Source organism: Gekko japonicus, unplaced genomic scaffold, assembly GCF_001447785.1.
Source record: "Gekko japonicus isolate JY-2015 unplaced genomic scaffold, Gekko_japonicus_V1.1 scaffold214, whole genome shotgun sequence".
NCBI lineage: Eukaryota > Metazoa > Chordata > Lepidosauria > Squamata > Gekkonidae > Gekko > Gekko japonicus.
Genome location: NW_015164671.1, coordinates 1,408,981 through 1,430,637, shown reverse-complemented (window position 1 = coordinate 1,430,637; position 21,657 = coordinate 1,408,981). Strand labels below are relative to the sequence as shown.

The 21,657-nt window shown below is 43.1% G+C and overlaps 1 protein-coding gene across 1 annotated transcript in view; it reads right to left on the bottom strand.

Annotated features, from left to right (window-relative positions):
• MAN1A1 (mannosidase, alpha, class 1A, member 1) overlaps positions 1 to 21,657 on the bottom strand; it is an 87,054-nt gene that overhangs the window by 26,994 nt on the left and 38,403 nt on the right. Inside the window, exon 5 of the mRNA XM_015409206.1 lies at positions 20,418 to 20,512. Within this exon, the coding sequence (XP_015264692.1) occupies positions 20,418 to 20,512 (95 nt within the window). The remainder of the gene's footprint in view (positions 1 to 20,417; positions 20,513 to 21,657) is intronic.

The following is a 21,657-nucleotide window of genomic DNA, read 5'->3' as shown; positions in this document are numbered from 1 at the left end:
GAAGAAGCGCGCGCCGCGGCAAACTGTTTTTTATTTTTGTGTACATGACAAATGCGCATGCTCCGTTGGGTGCGCATGCGCATCCACAGAGACTTGGACAAAAAAAACCCACCTTATTTGCAAGGGGACATGGGTGGGCGCCGGATGCCTCCGGAAACGCGATCAGACGCCCGCCCTTGCCCCGCAGTTTCCGGAAACTAGTACCTCCAAGGTACTAGTTTTTTGCCACGCAGTTTCGTCTGGAAGCCTCGGTTGAGCCACGGAAGTGCTACGCTTCCCAGATGTGCTGGTGAGATCGCGCCCGGAAACTCCGGCTGTTTTCCGTCTCACTTGTGTGGCTTCTGTTACGTGTGACCGCAGCCAAAGAATACTTTTTCCTTAAGAGCCTCGATTACTACTGAAGTCTACCAACCAAATTGTCTTCTGTAAACTGTTGTTTTTATTATAAATTTCACCTGGACTGCCTTCTAGTTGTGGAAGTTAACCCTGGTTCTTCAACCCCAGAAGCACCACATCTCCTACTTCAAGTTGTGCACATAATTTTTTAATATAAATATTTTGTTTGTGTTTATTGGTCAATCTTCATTGATTTTCACATGCTCCTTTGTTATTTCGTGTTTTACTCAGGGGGGAAATACACACACACCTCTGAACAAAAAACAGCAGTGTGCTGCTTTTAGGCATTTCATTAATTGAACAACATTGATTTTGGAAGAATATAGCTGATCTGTGTGGGAAAAATAGCTGACTGAAAAAACACAGATGAGAGGTTTAGAAAGAACCTGCCATTTGATTGGGAATTATGAGGAGTATGTTTCAAACATACGGTGTGGAAAAGTACAGTTCCATTTAAAATATCAGTATTTCTAACCTTTTGTTTGTAAATGTAATACATTCAGCAGGGAGAGGAGGCAAACAATTACACAGTTTTCCCCTATAGTTCAATAGCATGAGCTCCAACTCTAGATGAGCAGCCCACCTATTTTTTAAATTTATTAAAACCTTTATATCCCACCTTACCTTAGGGTTCAAGGTGACTTACAATAATAAACACTTTCAATTTAAAACACAAAAAAGTAACCCCCCCAAATCTCCCTCCATTAAAAGAGGCCTGCCAATTCAGACCCGCTCAAAGTTCCTGGCAACCAGGTGGGCCTTGTAGCACCTCCTGAAGATCTCCAAGGAGGGGGTCCTCCTTCGCCTCTTCAGGGAGCCCATTCCACAGAGCCAGAACCACAAAGGAAAAGGTCTGGACTCTGATCAATGCCAGATGGGCCATCCTCAGTGGTGGGACAGCCAACAGACATCTTGCCTAATTATTGTAGTGGGGACATATGGAAGGAGACAGTCCTTCAAATATGGACCTAAGCAAGACTTTCAGCAATCGAGTGCTACAGCACTATTACCAAGTTTGCTGAGTTCCAATCCTAACTAAACCCAGTACTAAGCCTTCTAGCTATAAAATCATCACCACTTTCAGAAGCTTATATAATCCCAAATGAAAATATATGCATCTATGTGAATGTGTGCATAGGTAATAGGGGTCAGAGCATGTACATCTCTTGACCTTAAGCTCCTCCTCCAGGAAGACTATACGTGATGTCCTCAAGGCAAATGAGCATGTTCATTTCTACCTTTAAAATGGGATGCCCACCTCAAATATATGAATGGGATGCACAGCTAATTATGTTCATGGCTTGTTTGTTCACAGTAGTGAAACTTCCCCCCCTCCAGCAAGTCACAGCTGATTTATGGCGACCACATGGGTTTTCAAGGCAGGAGACATTCAGAGGTGGTTTGCCATTGCCTGCCTCTGCATAACAACCCTGGATTTACTTGGTGCTCTCCCATCTAAATACTAACAAGGGCTAACCCTGCTTTGCTTCCAAGATCTGATGAGACTGGGCTAGCTGGGTCTATCCAGGTCAGGGCACTGAAAACATTTCATGGCTGTAATTGATACACAAAAGCCATTTCCTTTCTTCAAGGTGTTTGCCAATCATTTTCAGAATGAAGAGTTATATAAGAATGAAATTTCTCTTAAGAATTCTAACCTACAATATAGGTGTATTATTTGGCAAAGAGGGATTTTTTGGAACAAAGGGTGAACTGTTAGAGGAAACCCTTTGCCTTCAGTGAAACGTAAGTGAGACAAATTGCAAAGACAAAGCAGGTTTTAGAATGCTGCTTGGGACAGACAGTCAGAGGTTATGAGTTAATCTTCCCTGGAGAGAAGAGCTTATGTGATTGGCTGCTATACTCACTCTCTGACTGGCCAGCATCAACTTAGAGGGAAAAAAATGAAAAAGATGTGGAGTGAAAAGATTCATTCACCTTTTGAGTCACTTTTGGTCTTTGTCTGAAATCTAATGTCTGATTAGTAGCTAGAGGGTTTGGCTTCTGAGGGAAGAGACTCTAGAAGTCAGTGATTTCTGTCAGAGAATTGCCAGAAAAGTACTTCTATAGAGAGAAGAGGAGGAACTCCATTGTCTAAGATATATTAAAACAACTCTGAAGAAGTCAGATTTGTAGTCAAGAAAGCTACAACACTGCTTTATATGGACATATTGTACTGGAAGAGGAATTTGGTAGGAGGTCTGAGGAGTCAGAGGGAACTCCCAGAAAAGCCAAACAGGAAAAGGAGTTATTTCTTCTTCAGGACAGGAAGAATAATTTCTAGCCAGTAGGAAGGGGCTGGGAAGAAAACCCTCATATGTGATAAAGGGGAAGAGCTTAGACACCTCAAGAGTTAATGGAAAGCTATAATATCTAAAGGGAAATCCTAGATCCCTGAAGGGAGAAACCTAGAAGCACCAAGACAAAGCTATCCTCTAAAACACTGTATTTAAGATTCTGTGTAACACCTGAAATATATAGTAAGCAAAAAACTCTCACTGAAAATAATTTGAAACTCAGAAATTAAAGCTACAGCAACACTCTTGTTTGTTCAAAAACTTCAATTCTGTATATATATTTGAAAGTTTTACCTCAACAACCTCTATATCATGAATCTTTATAGTTATCTATTCCCTGTCTGTTTATTAAAATCTTTATTCTGTTTTGAATGTTAATTTTGCCTCATGTGCCATTTCATGAGGGTATTTTAAAATAAGACAGCTCCTTTATTCCCTCTAGTTCCTGTACTGGGTCATAAGCCTAAACTAATATCTGTGACAGGTTGGGATAGGTGAAACTTATAAAACAGAGAAGAAATACACACTACTGAAGGGTGGCTCAGTCACTGAGGGGAACTAAAATATTTTTGGTGAAAAAATCTGCCTGGGGGAAGGGGAAGCATCAGGGGTTTGTCATAGTAAGCTTATTCTAGTGAGTGAGAAACAGTAAAAGCTTTCTGCAGGGAGGTTAGACAGTATATAGTATTACCATTGTCACATTAAATTATGGCTACAAACTTTCAAAACAGAAAGCAACCAAGATTTTCCAATTCAGTAAGTCCAAAACAATGGTATAGACTAGAACATGCATTTTGTATTTCTATTACTGCTAAGGAAAGGAATCTATGAGAAGCACTGAATACAGCGTGCACTAAGTGAACCTGGACAAAATATCTAAGATTTCTGCAGTAACCCTGAAATATTCTTATTGGGTAGGAAACAAAGAAATGTGAGAAGTCTTCTTGCAGAATGGATCCTTCTCACCTCCTACCAATATGCTACGGGCCCTCCTACCATCAAGCATTAACTGTCAGGGGACCCACAGTAACAGTGTAGGCTGCAGTATGCGTGGACCCAAGTGCCTTCTGTTCTCACAAGGGCAATTTGAAGGTGCACACACTAGCACGAAGATTAGAAGGACCAGGATATTTAATTATGTGTATTTTCACTAATTTATGTGATTCAGTACTGCTTCTGAACTGAATGAGGAGATGCCAATATGGCAAACTGCTTAGGTGAGAATGTAAAGAAAAAATGGCTACATTTCACATTTGGAATTCATTTTGTCACATCATGAAGATACAGTTCTTTCAAAACCTCAGATCTCTCTTTAGGAATATTATGGAATAAAGATAGCAAAGCCAACTGTCAAAGTCCCACAAGAGACTAAGACTGAGATTTGAATTTTTCCTGTCGGAGGGAATTCAGATACATGGTAGCAAAGTTCAGTTTCTGCTACAAATTAGAATGCACTGTTACCAAAGAGTCTGTTTCATATCATTAGCTAAAGCAAACTGGTGTGAAGCTCATTAAGTTCACGACAAATTCAGGTGATTTCAATCATTTGAAGAAGTTGGTTCAACAGAAGGCAAAATATGTTCTTCAAATTCCTACACTAGATTTGCATATGTTCTGCAAACTTTCTCCTACTCCAACCAAATTACCGTATTTTTTGGACCATAAGACTCACTTTTTCTTCCAAAAAAAGTGAGGGGAAAAGTGTGTGCGTCTTATGGACCGAATACTGAGCCCCAGGGTTCAGAATATTTTTTTCCCTGTTTTCCTCCTCTAAAAACTAGATGCGTCTTATGGTCAGGTAAAAAAAGTTCCCCCCTCCCCAACAAATTTCAACAGTTGACGATACTGATAGGTGAGGAACAACCAATGCTGTAGAATCTTCCAGGAAAATTAAACAGCACAGTTTAGCCCTTGCCATGTACACTTCTTGTCTTAACATCTACATTTACTGCATAATCTTTTGATTGGAGTCTGCTGGTACAGAGCTAAACTGTGAATGGTTTTGTACCATGATATCCTTACTGGACTGTGTATGATCTATAACAGAACACAAGCACTGAATTCAGTACTGGGCACTGAATCCAATAAACAGAGAATTTTAGCTCCATTGAGAAACCAAGCTGCTCAAGATGATGCTTGAAAGTGTGTAGACCTATGGCCTGTTTCCAATACGCTCTAACCAAGGATCAGACTTCCCAGAAAAGGAATTTTCCCCTTGCTTCTCTTCCTGCTGCAGCATACTGAGCTCCCCACCAGTGTTCCCTCTAAGCCAAGTTAGTGTGAGCTAGCTCAGTTTTTTAGCCTCCGGCTCACACGTTTTTGTCTTAGCTCAGGAAGGATGTCTCCAGAGCAAACTAATTTATGCAGCAGCCAACTCGCTTGCTCACAACTTTAATGTCAGTAGCTCACAAAGTAGAACTTTTGCTCACAAGACTCCATAGCTTAGAGGGAGCATTGCTCCCCACAAATTTTTCCCCTCGGATTCAGCAGAACCTCAGGAACAACGCAGGGAGAAAAAGTAGGGGTCTGCACTGGTATGGAGGACTTGACAGAAATTATGTCTTCTTTCAAAGACAGATGTGCTCTTCTAGCTTCACAACAAAGCTGTATGACAGAAGCCCAAGACTACTGAGGGACACATGGGGGTTTCAGTGATGTGCCTTCATTCTCCATTCGCTTCCCCTATGATTAGCAGAAACAAAAACATGTAGTATAATATAAAAAACATTTGGTTAATCTGTGCTGAAGACTGAAATTAATTATTCATGAGTAATTTCAATTGTAATGGCTGCAGTAAACATATCTGAAGTTTCCGGGTGCTTCAAACATGGGCCATATGCTGCAGTGTATTCTTACACAGCTTTAAAGCACAAACATGCAGTTCATCTTCTACATATGGCTGCACATACAAAGGATTTGAAGTGCCACTTGGGACCTGGATAGCTAACCTGGACCAAAGGAAATATCTTGTTCAAATATTGCAGACATTGAGAATTTGCAGATAAAAGGTTTTTTTCTGTGTATAAAGACAAACAAAACATGGATGTGCAGGAAGTAAATTCTCCCAACTCTCTCACACTTCCTGTGAATGCAACAGAGTTACCACAGGCTCTAATCCACTGACTAGTTAACCTATTATAATCAAGCATACTGATTCTGATTTTCAAAGTTAGCACAAAAATTGGATAAAGATAATTTAATGCAGCTGTCAGCAGCCCAAGAGCCAGAAATGTTGGGTTGGTGGGGCATGGGGAAATTTTGTGGGGCAGCAAGGGATGGGGAGGATGGAGGGTGGAGGAAGAGGGGTGGCCACATGCCTTCCCTGATCTCCAAGCGGTGATTTCGCCATTTGGAGATCAGGTGCGGGCAGCCCCCACTAGAAAAACAGCATGTAAAGGGAACCTTTTAAATGCTGTTTTTCTACCCGGGTGGTGGCCGGCCATACACCTTCCCTGATTTCCAAGCAGCAATTTCGCTACTTGGAGATCAGGGAAGGCATGTGACTGGCAGCCGGCCCTCTCCTTCACATCTTTCAAGATTTAAAGGGCCTGCTGATGAGTTGGAGGACCCTTTCAGTCTTGGAGGAGGAGAGGGAGAGCGACCATTGGTACTCACCTTGAAGGGTCCTTCTCCTCTGAGGCTTGGAGGACATCTTGTAGGTGATTCCCATCCATCATTCAGGGAGGCAGGAACTTCCTGTTTCCTGTGGTGGGAGTCACCCTAGGCTCAGTTGTGGTGCTCTAAAAGCAATACTATTAATGTAAACAATCTCACAAAAAACAACAACTTTGAACAACATATTAGTGACTATAACATAGTAAGAAAACTTAACCACAGAACAGAACAGGAAGGAGTTATAGCTTGAGCTAGTAGGTTCCAGAAAGACTCTCTTCTCTTGAATATAATTAACAGTAACAGATAAGGAGTATAGGTGATGACGACCCGGGAGGGCCAAGATGTCCTCCAAGCCTCAGAGGAGAAGGACCCTTCTCGGTGAGTACCAATGGTCATTCTCCCTCTGAGGTGGAGGCCATCTTGTGAGACCTCCCAGAGCAGTGTCCCTAAATGTTGGGAGGGTGGTCGTCATCCGAAGGAAGAATAGATTGCAGTACTCTCCTCCCAAAGGTGGCATCAGCCGAGGCACAGATATTGATTTTATAGTGCCTGATGAAAGTTGACAGCGATGACCAGGTAGCGGCCCTGCATACCTCTTCCACCGAAGCGCTATTGGCCAGCGCTGCATTCGTGGCAGCGCTACATAGTGAATGCACTGTGATGCCTTCTGGAACCTTTAGCTTTGAGCTTTTATATGCTTCAGCTATGCATGTCCTGATAGTTAGGCTTAAAGTGGAATTTGACATTGAGAAATGTTCACGAACATGGCTTCCGTCCTTCTAAACAGTGCCATCCTGATAATACAACATTTTAACGCCCTCCTGACATCTAAGGTGTGCCACAGCTTTTCCTGTGCATGTACTGGATTAGGTGAGAAGAATGGAAGATAAATCTCCTGGTTCCTATGAAAGGATGAGTTGACTTTTGGACAAAATGCAGGATCTGTCCTCAAAACAACTTTATCCCTGTGAAATATGCATAGGTCAGATCGAACAGAAATAGCTCCCAGCTCAGAAATTCTTCTAGCAGACGTTATCGCTACCAAGAATATAACCTTCATACTCAGAAACTTCAAGGTTACATCCTTTAATGGCTCGAAGAGACTCTTTGTCAATGCACTGAGCACTGTGTTTAATTTCCATGTAGGAAATCTCTGTTTGGTTGGACGGTTCTTGAGAGATGCACCTTTCAGAAACCTGATCACGTGAGGATGCTGAGAAATCGGCAGTTCTTTGAGGTAAAACTGTGGCAAGAGCCGCGATTTGACGTTTGGGAGTATTGACTCTCAAACCATTCTCAACACCGTCTTGTAGGAAGTTTAGTATGTCCCTAATCTTGGGACGTAGAGGGTCCACCTTCTTCCTCTGAGACCATGTTACAAATACCTTCCAAGTGTAATTATAAATCCACAAAGTGGATGGTTTTTGGGATGCCAACATCGTCTCAACCACCTGTTGATCACAGCCCAACTTCAGGAGCTTACTCCTTTTAACCTCCATGCGGTTAGATGGAACCACTCTGGACTGGGATGTCTGAGTGGGCCTTGCAACAGCGTGTCTGTGTCCACTGGCAGTGTTAGTGGACGTCGTACCGCCATCTCTTGTAGCAAAGTAAACCATGGACACCTCGGCCAGAATGGAGCTACCACTATAACCTCCGCCTGAAGTATCTGGATTCTCTTTAGTAGCTTGGGCAGTACTGGCAGTGGTCAAAAAGCATATAGGAGACCCCTGGGCCATGGTGCTGTTAGGGCATCTGTGGCTTCCACTTGACAATGAAAGTATCATGTGAAAAATATCAATAGTTGAGTGTTGGTTGGAGATGCAAAGAGGTCTACAATGGGAGTGCCCAGGCTGCTCATTATCAAGCGGAATATCCTTCTGTTCAGGGTCCATTAGCTCTCCTGGATCTCCTGATGACTTAACCAGTCGGCCTGTGTATTCGCTACTCCCTTCACATGTTCTGCTTGAATTGAGGCTAAGTTGACTTCTGCCCATTTCAATAGTTTGGTCGCCTCTCTGTGCAAGGTCGAGGACCTGGACCCTCCCTGTTTGTTCTGGTACACCTTTACAGAAATATTGTCCGTGCGAACTAGAACATGACTCCCCAGGATCTGGGGTGCAAAGAATTGTAGAGCAAGCCGGACTGCACATAGTTCTAGCAGATTGATTGGCAAGGTCTGTTCGTCTGTGGACCACTTGCCTTGTACTGGTTGATTCTCGAGAGTGGCTCCCCATTCCTCTAGGCTCGCATCGGTGAAAATTTGACTCCTCTCTTGGATCCAAAAGAATTTCCTGTTGGATAGAATGGACAGATTGGACCACCAGCGGAGGCTCATCTTTACTTGTAATGGCACTTTCAGGGAGATGTCCAGTCGTGTTGTAATAGAGTACTGAAATGGTCTCAAGAAGATCTGGAGTTGCTTGGAGTGGAACCTTCCCCACTGCAGGGTGTCGAAGGCGGCCACCATGAGGCCCATCATTTTGGTGAGGATGGAGAGAGAGGAAGACCGTGCTGAGATGATCTGATTGGCCATGGCCTTGATTTTCCATGCCTTCTGGAAGAGAAGAAACAACTTCTTTCTCTTGGTGTCTATGACTACACCTAGATGTTCCAGACGCCGAGATGGTTTCAATGAGCTCTTGGTCAAACTGGTCAGAAAACCGAATTTCTCAAGAGAATGTAGTGTCCTGTTCAAGTCTTTCAAAGATTGTTCCAGGGTCCTTGACCTTACTAGTAGGTCATCTAGGTATGGGTGAATGTGAACACCCCGTTCCCTCAGTTGCACTATAGGGTGTACCAGGATCTTTGTAACTACCGTGGGAGCTGATGAGAGGCTGAAGGGGAGGGCACTGAACTGGAAGTGCTTGTCTCCCAAGCAAAAACGCAAAAATTTCCTGTGTGGGGCAAAGAGCAGGATGTGCATGTAGGCCTCTGTGAGATCTATTGATACCAGGAAGTCCCCTGGTTGGAGAGATTCCACAATTAACCAGAGTGTCTCCATGCAAAAACGTTTGGGGGCAATGTATTGGTTCACAAATTTCAGATCTAAATTGCTCTCCAGTCCCAATTCTTTTTGAGGATCGTGAAAAAGATGGAATACACTCCCTGTCCGTGGAGGTTGCTGGTAGTCATGCACTTGTGGTCTTGGGGGTCTTATCCCCCTTGTCCTTCTGAAATTTATTTGTCTCAGGAACCTGTTGTTGTTATTGTTGTTGGAGGCTCCTCTACGAAAGGACTGTCTGTTGTTACCCCAAGACTCTCTCCTGTATTCCTGTCAAAACCTAGGAAGGGTGGACTTCCGGTCGATGGCGGCGCATTCACGGACCTATTCCCCAGACCTCCAGGGGTAGGTCTGTGCTCCAGCCAGGGGAAGTGGCCACGCAGGATCGTGGACCCCCCCAGGGGCTCGGGGGAGAGTCCAGGGCCAGGGAACTTTAAAGAGGCGGCCTCTTTAAGGGCGGAATGCCTGAGAATCGAGGCGCTTCTTTGTTCCAGTGGATCCTCCGGCTGTGAGGCTGTACGGCACAAGCAACGCTGGCCGGGTCAAGCGAAGAAGATCCAGCGTTTTAAATGAGCTAAAAACAAGGTCGGAATACCCACAATGAACGTGAGTCAAGCCTAAGCGATTTCTTAACTAAAGAAGCTCCCCAGACCCCTAAAAGCTAAACGGAGGAGGCGAAGGGTGTGTGTGTGGGGGGGACGCCTCCCACGCGACGCCTATAAAACGAACTGTGAGAAACACGAAAGGGGGGGGAGCGGAAGAAAAGGCAGCAAGACCTGTCTAGAGGCACCTACCCGATAGGCATCTAATGTTTAGGCGCATATTCAGAGACTTTCATGTAATCCAGAAAAGTAAACAACTGTATAAAATGGCGGGGAAGAAGGACAAGGACAGACTTCTTAAAACAAAGGGACCAGAGAGTCCTCGAACGGAAGTGGCTAGCGAGACAGCTAAAGCTGTAGCTGAATGCATGCGCCCTCTGCTGGAGCAGCTGAATACTTTTAAAGAACAGATGGCAAAGGTGACAGAAGGCATCACTGCAACTCAAACGCAGATAGGAGATATGATTCAAGTCATGAAACAGGATGCTGAGCCCACGGGGAGGGCGGGATAAAAATCGAAATAATAAATAAATAAATAAATAATGCTGAAAAAATAAAGGAGGTGACTGCAACTATGAAAAAAGTTAAAAAGAAGGTGGAAAAGCTGGAAGAAAAGACATCATCCTTGGAAGACCAGATGCTGCAAGTACAAATGGATAAGGCCAACTTGGTTCTTCGCTTCCAGGGCATACTAGAAAAACAAGGAGAGAGTCTTAGAGAATTGATGTGTGAACTGCTAGCCCCAGTGGCAGAAATAAGTCCAGGGCTATTGCTAAACGAAATGGATGTGGTCTATAGATCATATTCTGGATATATAAAAAAGAATAATCTGCCTCGGGAAATTTTTGTAAAATTCTCTAAGAGACATGTGAGGGATGCAATCCTGAAAGCGGTGTCTGGAACTCCCTTGAAAGTGGGAGAAAGTGTGATCAGAACACTCAAGGATATTCCATTTGAAGTGAGGCAACGTAGAAAGAAGTACAAGGAACTGGTGCTTTTTCTTCAGACCAATCAAATTGGATATAAATGGCTGTATCCGGAAGGAGTCACCTTCAAGATGAAAGATAAAAAGGAGAAGATTGATTCTGCCTTAAAAGCAAAAGAATTTTTGAAGATTCAGCTGGGGACAACAGAGGAGGAACAAAAAGAAGAGGACAGCAAGTCTAGTGGCGAGCTGGACTCTGAATTTTCCGGAGAGGACTCACTGGATAAAAAGGGAGCAGCTGCCCCAAAAAGTCCTTACAAACTTCGGAAAAGGCGTAGAAGAGAGAAGTAAAGGCTGAAGGACTCTGAATTGTGCCTGAGAAGATGATGAAGAGAGATGGCTGGGGAGGGTTTTTGTGGCTAGACAGGGAGCGGAGGAAAACATAGAAAAGAAAAGATATTGTTAACAATGACTCAGTGCGTTCAATGCTAAATAGAGAAGAAGGATAAATGTAACTCAGCTAATGAAGATCTTCTTTCTTGGGGTTTTAGTTAGATGTGGGTTTCTTTTTCTTTGTCCCGTATATGTAGTCCCTTCCCTGTTTTTCTGTAGTAGTTTTTGGTAGTTGTAAAAAAAAAATTAAAAAATCCTCCCTTGGAGGCTTCAAAAAAAAAAAAAAAAACACCTAGGAAGGGTGTGTTGCATGCAAAAAGAGTTAGACGTTGAAGTCTTCTCTCCCAAGCGGACAAATTCGGGAAGAGCTTTCTTTTTGTCGTGGGTCTCTACCAGTACCTGCTCCAGAGGATCCCTGAACAGTGTGTCATCCAGGAAGGGATAAGCTATTACAATTGCCTTTGATTGGTAGTCTGCAGGCCAAGATCGGAGCCAAACCAGTCTTCTCACCGTGGCATCAGATGCCATCGCTTTAGATTAAAAAAACATAGAATCTAAGGTGGCATCGGCCATATAAGAGATGGCATTTAGAACTCTGGTGGCCCATTAGCCTAGGATTATTTTCCGGAAGCATTTGGATGAGTTTCCTCATCCACACAATGGAGGCCCTAGACACCGTAGATGCTGCTGCAGAGGACCTAATTGCCATAGCATTGGCTTCATGGGACTTTTTAAAGGCAAACTCTGCTTGCTTCTCAAGGTTGTTTCGTAGTGTACCATGACCGTCCTCAGACACCAGGCCATAAGATTGAAGTGCCGTCACTGGGGCATCAATGGTTGGTACCTGTAAGAGACTTGAAGCAACAGATGAGGTGGGATATAGCCTCCTTACAAATGCAGGAAATGGTTTATTAGACCTTTCAGCCTTGATTTTTCTCACATAAAAACCTGGGAAGGGAAAGGCCTGCTCTGAGTTATCCACTGGAGGGAAAAACTCATCAGTTATCTTGTCCCTCTCCCCTCTGTTGTGCCCTCCTCCTTATTTTTTGAGGGGCAGGTATTCTGAATATGTAAGTCTGAAAGCGTTTTGGAGAGTAGGTACTGAAAGTCTTCTCCTTTAAAAAAGTGAAAAGACTGCTCTGATGCAGCAGGTTTCCTTTCATTCCCTTTTTCTTCTTCATCATTAGAAGAAAACTCCCCCTCCTCCTTATCACTAGAGCCATGCGACATGCAATCCTCTTCCAGGGGCTCATGCATAATCCTCTCAATGGGGCGCCCGTTTTGTGCCGCCTTAGTGGGCCAGGGGTGATTATTCCCATATTGGAAAGGTATAGGAATGAAGGAAGACGAGGATGGAGTGGGAGATCTAGGGCGAGGTTCCTTCTCCCCACATGGGCATGGGCCACTTTCCTTATGGCTCTTCTAAGGAAGACTATTGCAGTAGAAGACAAGGGGGGGGGGACTGGGCACGCCATCATTACCAGACTGTTGATCCGCATCGAACTCCTCTCCATCTGGGTGGCTCATAGCGACATGGGAGCCTGTATTATGCCCTTGTATCATATTGGGCTCTGGTTGTGGGGTTACACACTGTTGGCAATCCCCGATTGATGAAGCATTAATATTAGAGTGCTTCAAAATGGCTGCCGCCACCAGCGTCTCCTTGCATTTGGCCGCTTTCACTTTGGTGCGTTTCTCCACACCGCCTGCTTCACAGTCAGCGCTTGATGCTGCGGCCACCCATTTGCAAGCTGCAGTCTCTTTTACAGATCTCCCGGCCGTGTCAGCCTCCGGAGTCGAGAGAAAGCTATCGTCAGTATGTGAGGGATCCATTTGCAACCGATCGGCAGTATGCAGCCTGAGGGAGAGTCGCTGCAGTAGAGTCCCCAAGATCCGAAGATGAGGGGAAGGAGGGAGTGATAGAACAGATTAGTCAAGAAACGAAGAATAATAGCAAGGTTGATAGACAAGAACCTAGCAAGCTGCTCTCCCTATTGAGGGAGGAAAGAAACTGAGCCTAGGGTGACTCCCACCACAGGAAACAGGAAGTTTGATTTGTTCCTGCCTCCCTGAATGATGGATAGGAATCACCCACAAGATGGCCTCCACCTCAGAGGAAGAAGGACAGCTGCAAGATTTAAAGGGCCATCCAGCTGGTCGTCAGGCCACATGCTCCAGATGATCAGCTGGAGGGCCCCTTTTCATAGAACCACAGAGTTGGAAGGGGCAATACAGACCATCTAGTCCAACCCCCTGCCCAATGCCACAGAAGGGAGGAGGGGGACAGGGGCAGTAGCTGTTGCGGGGCACACCTCTTGTTTGAGGGGGCAGAACACTGAAATGCCCCCACTGTAGCTATGGGTCTAGCTATCAGTGCCTTTTAGAGCTGTACATAAGACCAGCCTATTGCTTGGTGACCAATTGCTTGGAGCATAGATTTCACCAGCTTTCAAAGATGATTTACGTAGCATTAACAAGTAAAAGTAAACAATTCACATTTACAGTTGCTTTTTGCACTGTTTGTTTAATAAACACAGGAGGAAGGAATATGATACAAGAAAAGTGAAAGAGGTAATATTAACTCGTCAGCTACGCTGAAAATCAGGTATCTTATGAAAAGGCGAGTACTAAGAAAGCGCTGAATATGAGCCTACTGTTTTATAGTACACATGAAACTAAATGAAGAAAAAACTATTTGATTAAAGTCCCCTACCATAGCAACTTGCATAATTTAGTATAAGTAGATTCAATATCAGTACCAAAATTACATACACATCAAATTCAGGGAGGAAGAATCTTTTCTAAATGGTAATGTATTAACCACAATTACATTAATCAAATATACTACATGGCAGTATCTCTAAACTAACACAATTAAGGCATTTAATTCAGGTTAAGTTACTTGGCATCTTCCCTTTTTAAACGTCACCACTGAAAATGATGTTGCAACATGAAACACAGATTCGCTTCCTGAACATATTCCAGTATGTAGACCTGGATCCAGACAGAATTGCTTTTTGTTGCCACTTCCTCCTCCCTGTGGGCCCCCCCCATCATTCCATAGGGTCAGGGAATCCTTGCAGTTGTTATGGTATGTAAATTGTCTGATGTCCTGCACAAGTGGAAGAGTCCTACTTGTGTAGGAATGGAGACAGGGTGGGAATCAACCCCTTGTGTTCAAGGAACCTACACTAGAGAATGGCTAAAAGACATGTTAAACCACAAGCCTCCACTTGCTCATACAACAAGCAGATTATCTTTATAGGAATGAGCAATTTTGATTATCAGTTTTACTGTATCAAGCAGCATTACAGTGTATCCAGAGAACAACTGGCATCAGCTGAACACATTTGTTTCTATAGAATATATATGACTCCTCTGCACATAAAACCTAGAAATCTGCCCTATAATATTTACTGTAGTAAGCAGAACAATTCCAAGGTCAGCCATCTGTCAGGTTTCCCAGTCAAAACACTCAACAACATTCCTTCAGAAGTTTCAGTTTACTGGGAGTTAGTACTTGAGACACCATGAACTCTTGTGTCAGGAATGGCGGGAGGAAGAGTAGCCTGTACAGTTATACCCCTTTCAAACCAGCCCCCCTGATGCAGTGAACCCAATAGGCAAGCACCTATAAATGCGGGCAAAATACAGCAGTTACATTCCCAGTGGGAAAAGTGGACCCAGCAGAGTCAAGCCTTCAAGGACACCAAACAGATAACAGAGCGCAGTAGAGGAGACGTGGGGGGAAGGGAGGCTGAAGAGGAGGAGAGGGAGCTGGGCACCCCCCACATTCCAGACCATGGCAGCATTAGCTGACACTATCCCAAATACAAGCACAAAAGGACACTTCAGTACTTATACTTGTGGTCGAAAGCACATGCACATTTGATATTTCAAACTGGATGAGAATCATCTCTCAAATGCTTGGATCTGAGGCAACACTATCTACCTCAAATGAATCACACAGACTCGGCTTTCAGACTTCAGGGTTTCATATTTTACTGACATATTACTGATATACCACAAAACCTAATCCTAACTTCTCCTGAGTCATAAATCAGAGTGATGCTGATAGCTTCAGAAAGGTCTGTCCTAAGTCTCACTTTTAAGGGAAGGGATAGAGCTTTCCAATGTTAGACAAGTCACTCTGAATACACTTGGGAAGAATGGATGTGGTGTGAACAAGGGCTATGGGGAACAGCAATATTCAAGCTAACAGACCATAAATAGATGAAGGGTTTACATTTGTTGAAAATACTAGAAGCTCTGGCAACCCAATGCCCAGAATTTGTTAGAGCCTGGGACTAAAACACATTACTTAACACTAATGTACAATTTTATATTTAAATGAAGTTCTCCAAGCACCCCAATAATGCCTGTCACCATATTCTCAACTTTGCAACATTTTAAGATTTAAAAGTGAAACTTTAATATCTGGTTACTAGCAAGCTCTGAAGGTTAATTTTTTGAATATTTTTAATAACTCTCAGAGCATCTTTTCATGACCTAAATATGGATTTTTTTTTAAATGCTCCTGATGATGTACACACCTTAGGGTTTTTGGCTGACATCCAATCAATTTTCCTTCATGCATAAATTACAAGAACATTATATAAAACAGTATTTAGCCTTTCACTATACTTGCATATATGATTATTACTTGTAACTGACATCTCATTCTTCTATTATGTATTATGACCATCATTAAACCTGGCACGGCAGTATATTTATCATCATTAAACAAGCAGAAAATCTGCAGAATACAACTTCCTGACCTATTTTGTTACAAAAGTGCCTTTGATAGAAGTATGTTAATTTATTCTAACAGATTTCTGGTTAGGTAGTGATTAAAGCATAGAATATTTTATCTATTTATTAGATTTCTGACTTGCTGTTTCCTGCTATAGCAGGCCTCAGGGCAAGTAACAACATAATTATAAAACACCCATAGTTACTAAAATTATTAAAAATTAAAACTCAAATACATAGGTGGCGCATACAATACAATTTCAATTTAATCAGAGATAACAATATAATTCAACAGCACTGGGGAAGGCCAAAACTGGAAACAGGAAGGAGGACCACTAAGGGAGCTGTCATTTCCCTTGGTCAGGAGCCTCGACTGTAGGCCTGTTGAACAGCTCTGTTTTACGGGCACTGTGGAACTGAGAGAGATCCTGCAAGGCCCAGATCTCAACCAGGCCAGAGCGAAAAAGGCTCTAGCTCTGGTTGAGGCTAACCGGATACTTCTTGGTCCAGGGACCACCAACAGATCTTTATTCAAGGAGTGTAATGCTCTTGGAGGGGTATACCAGGAGAGGCGATCCTGAAAGGTATGCTGATCCCAGACTGTACAGGGCTTTAAAGGTTAAAACCAAAACATGAAAACAGATCCAGCATTCAATCTGGAGCCAGTGCAGCTGATGGGAGCACTGGTTGAATATGTGCTCTAAGTGGAGTTCCAGTCAGAATGCATTCTGGACCACAGCTGAAGCTTCTGGGTCAGTCTCAAAGGTAGCCTCGCATACAGCGAGTTACAGTAATCCAATCTGGACGTGACTGTTGCATGGATCACTGTGGCTAAGTCAGGGTGAGACAGGAAAGGAGCTAGTTGCTCAACATTACACAGATGTAAAAATGCCAGCCAAGCAACATTTGTGACCTGAGGTCCACTGATCAGGAGGCTTCCAGTATCATGCCCAGACTCTTCACCATTGGCGCTAGTGTTAATGGCGCTTTGTCAAGAGTCGGGACTTGACACCCTAGACCTGGGTCTCTCTGGCCCAGCCACAGGACCTCCATCTTCACAGAATTTAGTTTCAGATGGCTCTGCTTCAACCATCCAACCATGGCCTCCAACTCCTCTGCCAGATTTTCCAAGGCAGAGCCTAGTTGGCTGCCCATCAACAGATATAGCTGGGTGCCATCCACATATTGGTGACAACCAAGCCGAAATCTCTGTGTCAGCTGGGCGAGTGGGTGCATATAGATATTGAATAACACTGGGAAGAGAACAGCCCCCTGGGACTCCACATACCGAAGGGTATCGTGGCGACACTGTCTCCCCAAGCACCACCCTCTGTTCCCGACCTTGGAGAAAAAAGACAAACCATCTCAACGCTGTCTCTTATATATCCCTCAGCAGGTCATGATTAACCATGTCAAACGCTGCTGTCAGATTAGGTAGCAACAGCAGTATTGATCTGCCTTGAGCCAGGTGTCTGCAAAGATCATCTATGAAAGCAATCAGTGCTGTCTTTGCTCCATGGCCAGGGTGGAAGCTGGACTGGAAGGGATCTACGGCCAATGTATCATCCAGGGAAACCTGGAGCTGTTTGGCTGCCATTCCGTCAACTACCTTACCCAGGAATAAAAGGTTTGACAGTGGGCAGTAGTTGGCTAAATCAGAAGGGTCCAAGGATGCCTTCTTTAAGAGTAGATGTACCACTGTCTCCTTTAAACTCCCTGGGAAGACCCCTGTCCCCAGAGACAAGTTTATAATGTCTGCCAAGTGAACCTGTATTCCATCCCTGCTGGCTTTTATCAACCATGATGGACACAGGTCCAGGAGAGAGGTGGTAGGCTTCACAGCACCCAGGATCCTGTCAACATCGTCCAGAGAGAGTCAGCTGAATTGGTCCAGTATCAGACCAGAAGATGGCCAAGGGGCCTCCAGTTCACATACTGTATCTAAATTGGTGGGTGGGTCCTGGTGGAGTGACAAGACCTTATCTGCAAAAAAGCTTGCAAAAGCCTCACAGCTAATTGTCAAATGTCTAATATTTTGAGTTCTCTCAATATAATTTTGAGAGGACATAATTACCCTAAATAATTGAGCCAGGCATGAGCTTTCAGCTGCAATGGAAGCATTACACAATTCCTTTTTTACTGCCTTCACTGCCATCTCATAGAATTTCATAAACTTCCTATAAGATGTTATAGGAAGATGTAGCTTCATCACAAGTCTACTGCCAGACTTGCTCTAGCTGTCTGAACTCCTGCTTCATACCCTCAAAGTTCAGGGATATACCAAGGTGCCAATCTAGGGTAGGAGTGGAGAGGGCATTGAGGATGATCTCGTCAATGGCTTCAGAAAGATGGCAGTGCCAGTCTTCTACCAGCACATCCAGCAAGTCACCAGGGAGCACTGAATCCTGCAGAGCATTCTGGAAACAAACTGGATCCATTAGTCTCCGCAGACAAGCATAAATTTGCTCACCACCTATGCAGGAGGGGGATAGGGTGTCCAGACAGACCTTCAGAGCCAAATGGTCCAACCATGGCACTACCTCAGTAATAATCAGATCCACATTTATTCCCACTGCAAAGATCAAATCCAGTGTGTGGCCTGCTTGATGCATGGGATCTGATACAATCTGGGAGAGTTCCAGTCCTGCCATGGAAGACACAGGTCCATGGTCTGTATGGAGGCAGCGTCATCGGCATGGACACTGAAACCTCCCAGCACTATCAGTCTGAGAAATTCCAGAGCCCAGCCCGACACTGCCTCCAACAGGCTCAACAGCGTATTTGCTGGCGTGCTAGGTAATCAGTACACCAGCCAGACAGCCAAACTTTCTTCAGCCTCCCACACTAGGCCAACACAGTCAATACCGGAGATCTTTGGAGTGGCCTAGAGGAAAAGGAGTCTCGAATGAGCCCTTTTGTCCAGGACTGATGAAGGACCGAGAAACCCGGAGGGGACAGTTCTTTTAAGGCAACCATCTCGCCCTCCCTTACCCAGGTCTCAGTCACGCACGCCAGGTCTACTTTATGTGTTGCAAAGTAACTTTGCAGTGTTGCGGTCTTGTTATGGACCTGGCATTATACAACATCAGCGTCGGAGAAAGGTTTTCATTCCTAGCCCCACAACCAGCATATCTCAGGATGGGATGTAGGTCGCTAGGAGACCTCCGGCTCCTTCCCTTCCAATACATTCAACCACACCATTTGCCTTCTGGATATTCAGTACCCACAAACATCCTAGGTAAATAACTGTATGTTCTTCATACTCATTAAAAGCTTCCCTTAATATTGGGAAAAGTGTGCAAATTGTATTAAAAAGTGCTGAAGATGCATCCAAAGTGTAAGGAAGGGTATCAGCACTGGCAATGTTTGTTGAACAGCAAGAAGGACAACTTAATGTAACTGTCAACTTTGTGAGGGCATTCCAGGGTCAATAGCATATTACATTAAAACAGTTGTCCTGTCAAGAGTATGACAGGGTACACATTTTGAAAACTTGGCCACAGAGCTACATCTTGCTGAGTTGTTGAGGAAAAGTCAGCAGAAAGAAAATTCAAATATTTAAATGACACTTAGTATAACAGCTTCTTCCATTTCTAAAACAGACTTTTAATTCAGTCTTCCTCCATATCAATAAAAAGTGGTTTTGTTCATTTCATATGAATAATGAGTTATAAACACTTGTGCAGCTGTGTTGCAATGCAATCCTAAGCAGCATTACACCATTCTAGGTCTACTAATGTCAATGGGTACTGTTAAGTCTACTGCAATGAATACACGTCTTGGAGTACCTTAGAAAGTAATAATTTTATTCCATTTTGTTAGTCTTTACTGTGCCGCAAGATTGTTAAGTGTAAGTAATATATGCCATTATCTTTTGACTGTAATCTTTTACTTGGAAAAACAAATTGTTTTCTGCAAAAATTTGTGGATAAATTTTGTGTGTGTGTGTAATTCCTACAACTGTCACTGTGTTTACTATTTGCCAGACAGGAATGGAACCAGAACAGAAGCTCAGATTTTAGAAAATCGGAATTTCAAAAATACTGACCTAACCTAGAGTACTGTTATGGTGAGTTTTACTACCTTCAAGTAAATTCTGAAAACAGCAGATCTGAAATGAGTGAACTTTGATTATGAATTAAAAAACTAATTTAAGTTGGCAGAAGTGTCTACAGCTGTGATAAACATACAAGAAAATGTGAAATTAATAATTCATTGGCTACTCTGTAGCAAGAGTTTATTCCAAGAAACCTAGAATATACCCGGGAAGATAACTGCATGACTACCCAGATCAATATACAAAGCATACTGTTGTTTCACAGTTACCAAAATTTATTTAGCATATTTCTATGTCAATTTTCTCTTAGAACAAAGGACTCTTTACAAACATTGAATATAAAAAAATAGTCAATATTAAAAATACTCATGTTTACCTTTTGATATTCAACAATGCCCAAGGAATTCCTGTAGGAGTATTAAAGGCTGGAAGCAACTTCTTTCCTAGTTCCACTGCTTTTTTCCGAAACACCTGTAAAATTAAAACAAACAAAAATCATGTAAGGAACAAGCCACTCAATCTGCCACAATGAACTATGGTATGGCAAACTGGGCACGAGATGTGATCATGAGAAAGAGTGCATAATCTTGCAGCATGCTGCTGATTCTTCAAACTATGTTTTGGATGATTGCTAATATGATATGTGAATTGAGCCACAGCCCTTTTTTAAATTACCAGGGAACAGGGTGGATTAATTTAAGTCTTGAAGTTATGCTAATTTAAGTCATTGGCTTGGATTCACTGAAGCATTTCTGTGGGTAAAAGTAGGTACTACATGAACAGAAATCCTTGCTTCTCCCCCCAACTACAGCTCATGGCAGCCATTTTAGAGCTGCTGCAATAGGGGGAAGGAGAACAACACACACTCCGTTGGCAGAAATCCCTCCTCCTGTGGAAACACTTCAGTAGATCCAAGCCCATGATTTTCTATTAAAAATACCTTCCATCAAAGTTTTCATTTGTTATTTTAATGTTTCCAGAATGAAGTTACATATTAATTGATTAGCTGATTGATTACTATTGATTTTAAATGAATTGAGCCTTAATACAAGATCAGAGGATATTAAAATATATTATTTGGGAAATACTTAAACTCTTTTTCTTTTGTCTTCCCTTGCTACAAAACAATAAATATCAACTAGTAGCAGTTGACTGGTCAGATCATTGTTCTCCAAAAGATGGAAGGTAAATGTTCATGTTGTTAAATAGGAAGAGTTATAAATATTTATAATTAATAGCAGAGCATAAAATGGGGAATAAAGGGTTTGCCTTGAAAACCCTACAAGATGTCCTGACGTCAGCTATGACCTGATGACATTTTCTGCCACCCAAAGGATCACTCAGATGGATTACCAGATATTCATTGACTTGTCTGTAACTGGCACCAAGCATCAAGCCATAATATATGCATTGCTGTGTTATATGCCATCAGGTAGCTTCTGACTTAATGGCCTCCCAAACATCCTATCATTAACAGCCTTGCTTAGGTCTTGTAAATGGAAGGCCGTGGCTTCCTTTATTGAGTCAATCAATCTCATGTTGGGTCTTCCTACATTTTCCCAGCATTATTGTCTTTTCCAGTGAGTCTTGTCTTCTCACAAAGTACAACAGTCTCA